The sequence below is a fragment of the Melampsora larici-populina genome, assembly GCF_000204055.1.
Source record: "Melampsora larici-populina 98AG31 unplaced genomic scaffold MELLAscaffold_56, whole genome shotgun sequence".
Classification (NCBI taxonomy): domain Eukaryota; kingdom Fungi; phylum Basidiomycota; class Pucciniomycetes; order Pucciniales; family Melampsoraceae; genus Melampsora; species Melampsora laricis-populina.
This window is the reverse complement of record NW_006768820.1, coordinates 278,345-287,198: the sequence shown is the minus strand read 5'-3', so window position 1 is coordinate 287,198 and position 8,854 is coordinate 278,345. Positions and strand designations below refer to the sequence as shown.

Sequence of the window (8,854 nt, the reverse complement as noted above, 5' to 3'; positions counted from 1 at the left end):
ATCTGACTCAGTTAATGAGCCAAAATGTATTATTTTGGTGTTATATCTGTGTTATTTGTACATTATGGCTCAGAAACTACATTATGTGTAATCGGTCTTCCCGCGGGAAAATTGTCTCTTGTTTCCTGTGTGCATTAAAGATGGTAGTGTTCATCAAAGAACTCTTGTTCCAGTAGTTTTCAATGTTATGTGCCTCATGTCCACCCTGTCTTTTGAATGGTTGAGGGTGTTGATGCTTTCCAATGAAGAGAAGTGGACATCAATCAGAGCCATTGGCGTTAGTTGTAACAGCAATTTTCAAGTGAGCTTTGACACCTTTGACACCCTTTTCAGCGTCCTTTGCTAGACCGCAATCGGGGGGCATCCTATTGAGTAATAACATGATAGATGAGAAAGATTCAAAAACAAAACAGTGATGGATGTGACTTACACATAAAAGAGGCCAGTTTCATCCATGTTGTAGATATCACATGGCTTGAATTGATCAGTTATTGCTCAAACTCACTCAACTTCCTCTTCAACAGTAGCTTTGTCAACTGGACCAGCTTCACCATCTTTTCAAAAAGGTGTAAGTTGTGACGGTTCTTGAAGTGTCTCAACCAACCACTACTCAAGGAAAGCCACTCATTGCTTGGAATACCTTTCAAGCAAGCAAAGTCTTCCCACTTAGCTCGTAACTCATCACCAGTTATATTGACCCCAGCTCCTAATGCTTCCCCTGTCATCATCCAAGCATTTCCTCAATATTGGGATGATTCACCTTTTGGACTCTTTGAGTTTTGTGAGCACTGATTGGTGCTTTTCTGTGAATTTTTTCTGTGCTTGAAAGCCACTTACTGAGTAGTGGCTGCTTGAGGCCAAGCTCGGGTTGGACTTCAGCAAAATGCTTGAGGGTGATTTTCTGAACAGAATCATGTGCACGGTGCCAATCAATAACTGCGAGTTTGGTGGCATATGTTGCAGCACAGTAAGATTCAGATGATGACGTAGGTTTCTTTTCATTGTATTTCCTGACAGTTTTCTTTCCACTAGAATTTTTTGAAGGCTTCAAAGATGCTTTTGAGGAGGTCCTGGAGTCTTTCTGAGGATATTGTAGGGTTGTTTCTTTTTTTTCTTTTTTTTCAGCTTGTTTTTTGAGTGTGTAGGTATTGTAGCCTTGATTAAGTGCAAAGATAGCTTGAAACTCATCTTGAGAGAGACGTGTAGGAGAGTTTTAAGCTAAAGTTGTAAGGTTATTGACAACAAGTTGCTCAGAAACTAGATTTCCTGAAAAGTCAAGCCAGTTGGTGTTGTCTGGTGAGAGCATTTCACCACGCGCTTGGCGTGCATAAAGCTCTTCAGACCTCTCTGAGTTTTCCTCTTTTAGGTGCTGCAAGCCACGCTTGAGATGATGGAGTAAAATCTCTTTGCTAGGCATATCCAGTGTTATCTTCAAAGGAGGAAGAGATGAATTTGCCAGGTAGACAATGTTCCCAAGACATGTTACATGTGGTGGATTGTTGTAGATGTAGGAAACCCAGTCAAGACCAAACTCTTGATCTGCATCGTGATTCATTTTGGGTTTGATAAAGGCTGATGTGGCTTGAAACTTTGAATTGTTGGAATTGTGGGTCAGAGACGGCTTTTGAGGTGGAATATCCTCTTTACATCTTGACTGCAAACCAAAACCTATGTGGCAACTATGCCTTCAAGTATCCTGGGTTCAGCACATAATTTTATGCCTTAAGAGGTTGGAGGATTTTATGCCTTTAACCTCAATTTTGGCCGCCGCCAAAAATGGTGGCAAAAAAATCTATGCCTTAAGCAAATTATGCCCTTATACAGCTATGCTTTTACAGAGAGTCAACTGTACATGTTCCAGTTGTGAAATGTATGTAAGGAAATATACAAGCTGTTTATGTACATATTCTTTTACATAAGTTCTACACATGTTACATATATTAATTCATTTTTTAATTTGACTCTTGAAACTGAGTTGAAATTTTTGTTTTTGAAACTTTTCTTATGATTATGTGTCAGCCTTTGGTACTATGGTTTAGTACTCAGGGCTGATAGGTATTATACAAAGGAAATGCACACAAAAAGTACCTATGTCATTGTTTACATGAAAAAGAATCAAAGTGAAAACATACCTTCTTTGTTGATACATTTACTAGCAGCTATCTGGGATCCTATATCACCACTTTTGTCTCAAGTAAAACTATCTTTTCCATCAACTTATCAGAAAAGTGAATTGAACAACTTTTTCCAAAGAAGCAGGATGTTTCAAATTTATTTTTGTAACATTGTTGATCAATACCAAATAGATGGGTGGTGTGGTGAAGTTTGCCTCTACCAAATCTCACAACCTTTGGTGCCACAGATGATCATACATAGGAGATGACTTGTCATCAAATGAAGTTTGTTGTTGATCAGGCTTTACCAAGCTTGACTAAGTCCCTCACCAAAGAACCAAGGCTTGAGCAAGGGACTTTCCCCATAATCCATAAATTTGGCTTGAGAAGTTGGCTTTGTTGAGCTCAAAAACACTGCATCGCATTCTTTTTTTTGTGGCTAAGTAAACATTCCACAATGAGAAGAAAAAGGTCATTGTGCAAAGCCTGTTACAAGTGCTAGTGCTTCCAGCAATCCTGTATCTATCTGACTTTTGAGTGATCCAAGATGGGAGTTTCTCACCAATTTCTGAGAAATAAAGGCTTTGAAACATTTCCTTACTCAGAAAGAGGTGAGCAAGTCCAATCATAGATCACCCAGAATCAGGAGTTCCTGGTCAGCTATGGAGGTGGTTGGAGCTTGAGCTTTTGGAGTATATTCACCTGATACATTTCTTATGCTGTTTTATTACTATGCTGTTCACATACTTAACTCTTTTATGTTACACATGTAATGAATATTCTCATATTTTTACTTGCAACATCTAAACCTAACCTAAACCATGTGTCTGTCTTTATATACTTTTGTTTGTCATCTTTGCAAACTTTCTCCTTTTTTTCTTTCAAGCTTTCTGTTTTATTACATGACACTTGACACCTCATCTCCATACATCTTCAGTGTTGCTATCGATCATTTAGACTGAGATTTGTTGTTTTGTTCCCTGTTTGATTCTTATCAGGATTCTGAGAATCCCTTATGAGCGTATGTCATGGTCAAGTGCCATTCCGCTTTTCCTTTGCATTGAGCTGGGTTTATCTAGCAGAGAAAAAAGTAAAACAAGATAGTGAATTTTCAAGCAATACAGCCAATTTTTCAGGCCAATGGCAATGCACTTGGTTAAGTTTGAGGCTTTGGGAAAGCCCCAACTTAGCACAAGTTAGGGCTATGCCACAGCCCTGAGCCTTTGTGGCCAGCTCTGTTCAACCAGAGGCTGGAGGCTGTATCACTATAAATCACAGATGACAGCTTTACACGTACAAGCCTCATTACACATACTTGGACGCAAAGCATATATTAATCTTTTGCCAGGTGAGGGTGAGATTAGGGTGACAATGTCAAGTGTTTCTATCCCTACTTTTCACCATCTGGCCATTACATTATTTTGGTAAAAATTCAACGTGAGGCGGTTCAAATAGTTCTTCGACAAGGTGTATCACCATATTTGATAGGATTTATTTTACATTGCTATAATAATGTGGCTGAAAGGTAGAAAGCCAAAATATTTGATACATAACCAATGCTGGTAGCTCAGCAGTTCCCCAAGAACACTACCAAGATATTGTATGAGATGCTCCGCTTGCCAGGGTGATGTGGCATCAGTAATGCCGTAGTCTAAAAGTGACCAGCGATGGTCAGAGCACATTTACTCCTAGAATTCTTCCTCAACAGAGAAAATCTTGATTGAATTGACTTACTTGGCATATGAAGCTGGTGCGAAATAACTACGAAGAGCTTTAGCAATGTAAAGCGGAACCGAGCTAACAGCTGTGATCAGCGAAACTCTCCAAAGGAATGAAACCGTTAATACGAATGACAGGTCTGGGATATTGTAAAACAGTCACATCAGAAACAAACACTAGTTTACAGGTCCCATCTAGGAGAGTGACTCAAATATGGACGAACTAAAGTATTCCGGTAAGAACGCCATACTGATGAGATACAATAGCAAAGTGGTAACTTCCGCAACGATCATATAGCGGTGCCTGTTCCAAGGAAAGATAAGCAGGATTTGAGTGAAGGTACGTAGAGCAAAACTGACCAGGTCGTGATTTCCAAAGCGACCATCAAGAGCTCGGTCAAAATCAATGACGTAAAGGAGATGGCAACGATATTGATGAACTCATTTTCAAACATCACCAAACTTAGGATCATAATTGCTCCTCCTTGAAAAACCGCTGACATGAAATACGTAAAGAAACTTTTGTACGACAGCGAGCGACCCTACAGGCTCAATGTACATCAAGTGTCAGTAAAATCCAGGTGCAAAAGATCAGATAATTCACCTTAGTGAGTTCCTTGTACAATTCTGGATACAGTAACGCCACATCTTCATTCACGTCTCGATCAAGTACTAAGGAAAAGACAGGTGCCATGGTGTAGCACGTTGCGTACCCCTATGCGATATGGAAGGATCACATTGAGACTTCGGACTCGGTAAAGTACTATTACGAACTGATACTGACCATCATGAGCCAGCCTTGGTAGATAGCAACTGGGGCAAAGTACAGAACTGAAGAGAAAACGGCTTGAATCACAGATATGATCAGACCACTTTGGTCGAAAATGAAAAGGTGATCACTCATCAGCGACCAGAGGATTAAACCGACAGAAGAGGAACTCAAAATCACCGATGAATCACGAATTGCGCCAATTTGGCAGACCGCTTGTAAGAGTTGCGACCGTGCCAAACCAATAACTTGGTTAGGTAACTAAACTGATTGATTGAAAAATCTGCAGCTAGCGATGCTTGTTTCCCTTCCTTGCCAACGATTCCAATTCCAACGTCTGCAGCTTGAATCATACTAACGTCGTTACCACCATCGCCGATACAGCACACTCGTTTCCTAGTGCGTGACCGAATTAATTTCGCAATATCTGCTTTCTGCGTGGGAGAGCAACGACATGCTACAACAACAGGAAGCTTTGTCGCCACCTCAATGAACTCGTTCTGAAAGTAGGTTAACGAGGTTTGCAGGGATTCACCATCGATCACGAGACAGCAATCTTGCTTTTGTTGAAGAAATTCCAACTCTCGTTTCACGAGATCAGGTGATTGGACTACACATCTCGGTCATTTTGGGGAAAAATCAGTACCATGCCTCATGGGACACATTGTAGTGGAGTCACTGCATACGTTTGGAAACCTGGTGGATATATTGTCCTCTCGAGACAAGTTTACTCGAGATCGCGATGCATGTGGCCGTCTCGATTTTATCACCCGTCAACATCCATATCTTAAGACCGGCATTGCGAAGTAGTTCCAAAGTTCCCTTCACATCGTCTTGGAGCTTGTCTTCGACTCCAGTCACCCCAAGTAATTCAAGATCATGTTCTAATTCTTCGCTGACAACCTGGTTAATAAGTTCATTTCGACCTTCCGAAGTATTTACACGTGCGTTTAAATACCTTTGAGCAAACTTTTGATACTTCTCAAGGGACAGCCTCTTCTTAGCCATTACCAACGTCCGCAGTCCTTCCCGAGACATATTATCACATTCTTCCTCAAGCCAATCATTAGACTGCACAATTTTTGACATGATTGTATCTGCACCCTTTTGATAAAAGACAATTTCATTTGAGTGCATGTCCTTGATGATAATTCCCATCCGTTTCGACTCTGATGTAAAAGGAAATATGTCTAGAATGTCATATTTGAAAACTGATCCTGCGGTGGTTTGCAGCGTCATTTTAGTACGATCTCTGGTGATCAACTTTAATCCGACGGACTCGGTGTAAGAAACAATTGCAACTTCGTCTGGCGAAGAGGCTTGATATGTTACTGATCCGTCGTCGTTGGTGACAGGCGTGACCTTATGAGATCAAGCGCCCCCGATATATGAGCAGGTTTGCCAAGAAAATTTCATAGTGCAAACTGAGATTTTGGAGAAGTTGATAGCTCACGTTATGGCAGAGAGCTAATCCAAGGATAACGTCCCTCACTCTTGACGTCATATCACGTCTGCCTCTTAAAGCCAAACTAGCGCCAGTAGGTAGCGAGCCTCCACCGGATTGCGTAGTGACCATCGCAGGATCAGCCCCAAAGGCAGTGGCCAACTGAAGAGCAACTTCGTCCATTGTATCAAGAGCGTAGGCCATAGTCCCCATATGTAACTTCTTCAATTCCATTTCTGTGTCCGTAGATAGACGGCAGTGGTCATATTTTGTTGATCATCAAAAGGTAGATGTAATGTCACACATGTCAACCGTCAGAGTCAACATTTATGCGTCAACGAGTTGAAGCAAACAAACAATCGCGGCCGAACTGAGAGAAGCCGTACCGTTCTGGGTCAATGTGCCAGTTTTGTCGGATAGGAGATATTCAATTCGACCTAGCTCCTCAGGAAGGGTACTAGTCCGTACTATTGTACCCGGTATCTCCGCATCAGATTCAATTTGATGAGCATAAACAGTTTTGCCCATATCCAAATTCACCCGCAGTCTGGTGATATTGCGAGTCAAAGATGATCAATTTGAATTATGACACGACCCAGCGTGAACACGACTTACGAAATAGGTATGATTGAGCTGAATAGGATCAAGAATCTGGTGACGTATACCCACCATGGGCCACGGAACCCGTTGAAAGCTACCAAGGCTATCGATAGAGATAAGGTCACCACGCACAAGATCTTGGCCAGCTGATTGATCTCGAGATCCAAAAGGCTTGTTTTTGTTTTGGGGTATGAAGTGTTCATCACGGCCCTTGTTTCGGTACCGGTGTAGATGACCATTCCGATGGCTTGTCCAGCAGCCAGGACAGTATCTGCCCATAAGATGTTCTCACAGGTGATAGGAAACTTAGTAGTGGTGATTTGTGGAGGGGATGAATGAAGAGCCGGTAGAATTTCGTTCAAAGAGTTGATTTCGATATCATCTATTGAATCACGTACAGGGTCCAGGTTGTCTCCTAGGGTGGCATCTTTTGAGTTTGGGGAAGCGTCACTTCCCGCATCTTGAGTGATGTCGTGAACAATCAAGGTACCGACAAAAGTGTGTATGTCCATATTCGGTTTATCGGCAAAGATTTCGATCTTCTTACCAAGACCAGAAGGTCGATTGTGAATGTTATCTGATAGAAAACTGTCTTTGTCGTATTCGCCATCCAATTGTAACAAGTCGGCGTCTCCGTTCGGTAGATTCTGAGTGAGTTCGAGGGCCACTTTCAACTTCCAATCTGTTTCTCCATCCAGTTGGTCAGTGCGGATGAAACATGAACCTGAGTCAGAATCGGATGTGCGAAGAAGTACTAAATCGGCTGGTACACGCATGTTTTTGTCAAGCAACACTATGTCACCAACGCGAATGCTAGATGAAGGGATTGTGCGGATGGGTAAGAATGTGGCAGCCGGATTGACACCCCCGGGATTGTTGAGAGTAGTAGCATGATGCGAGTTTGCAGAAGATGATGATACAGCCGATCGAGAGGACCAGTCGAGAATTTGGTAGCGTGTGGAATTCGCGATTGAGTCTCTTTGATATCTCAGATAGTCATCATACGCTTCCTTCCCAGTGGTGATTACGAGAACAAAGGCGAGCGGTGCAACGTAGGTCATAAGTAGTCCTATCTTCAATGATGGTACAAATTGGGACATAGCCACAGCGAGAAAATACAAGTTGAAGAAAAATTTGAATTGTTCATATAGCACCAATGGCACGAATGTGATGAAGTTGTACTTTTGGTTTCTGACAATGTTCGGAGGAAATCTCGACTTGAAGGCCTCTAAGGCATTTCGATATCAAGAAGTAACAACCAGTCAGCTCCAGTAGAAATGGATCCAATCTGCATATTGAGTGAGCTCACCGGGCGGATTCATTGGAATTGTCCTAGATTCGCCAGGACTACAACCTCTAACAGCGTTCGAGATCGCCTCTATCCAATTCGTCTTGTCGTGAGTGCGCCGCTTTGCACAATCCTCTGGGCCCCGGCTCTTCTTGGCGGTTTTGGGAACGCTTTCGTTATGGGGAAGTAGTCCAGCGCTTTCTTCCTCCGTGTCATGATGATCTCGCCAATCCGGATATTCGTCGCTGCTCCGAGTTGAGTGCAAGGGCCGGGGGGAGGGTCCTGGAAAATTCAACAAATCTCCCTCGTCATTTTTGTTCGAAGATCGAGCCTTTAGTTTTCCTTTTGAAGTAATGGCACGACCGCGTGGCTCCGAAGGACCAGGAACACGACCTGCCACCGAGCCAGAACGACGACGGGTTGAAGTGTATCCCATCAGATCACTGCCCGCACGAGATTGATCGTCTGGTTGAACTTGTAATGTTGAAGATCTGGAGCATGAAGAGGATGAAGCAGATGAATTGGTGTCGAACGTGTTCAGGCTGATGCCCTGTGATGATTCTTTGACTGAAAATGGGGATCTAGCCATGAAACTCACAATAATAAGAGGAGAATGCGTGAAATAGGTCTGCGAAGTGTTGAGATTTCAAGATGAGACGATCGGGTCAATCTCAAGATCGCTTCAGTCGGGTGAAGTCTTAATTAACCCGAAATCTGCTCACCGAGGCTATCTATGCAACGGGCCATGGTCCGCGCACTGCCAGCATAGATGCCTCGGGTTGAGAAATCCGAGGCATCATCGGAGGCAAATCCTCGGACAAACCTTGTCCAAGGTATTTGCCCGAGGTATTTTTTTGCCCTGAGAATTACCTCGGATCAAAACCTCGGGAAGCTTCTGTCCGAGGTTTTGCATCCGAGGAT

General features: G+C 42.7%; 2 protein-coding genes across 2 annotated transcripts; both read right to left on the bottom strand.

Annotated features, from left to right (window-relative positions):
* Positions 1-1,213: 1,213 nt before the first annotated feature.
* On the bottom strand, positions 1,214-1,555 carry MELLADRAFT_67648 (uncharacterized protein; the record flags this gene model as incomplete). The annotated part of the gene is made up of 1 exon (XM_007416002.1): positions 1,214-1,555. One exon carries the CDS (start codon positions 1,553-1,555, stop codon positions 1,214-1,216), a length of 342 nt encoding a protein of 113 aa, XP_007416064.1.
* Positions 1,556-3,427: 1,872 nt separating this feature from the next.
* On the bottom strand, positions 3,428-8,554 carry MELLADRAFT_124083 (putative aminophospholipid translocase; the record flags this gene model as incomplete). Its single annotated transcript, XM_007416001.1, has 13 exons — positions 3,428-3,765; positions 3,849-3,972; positions 4,057-4,136; positions 4,193-4,374; positions 4,437-4,547; positions 4,617-4,704; positions 4,782-5,211; positions 5,288-5,963; positions 6,055-6,281; positions 6,432-6,592; positions 6,661-7,874; positions 7,956-8,424; positions 8,532-8,554. 12 exons carry the CDS (start codon positions 8,367-8,369, stop codon positions 3,750-3,752), a joined length of 3,723 nt encoding a protein of 1,240 aa, XP_007416063.1.
* Between the last annotated feature and the right edge of the window lie 300 nt (positions 8,555-8,854).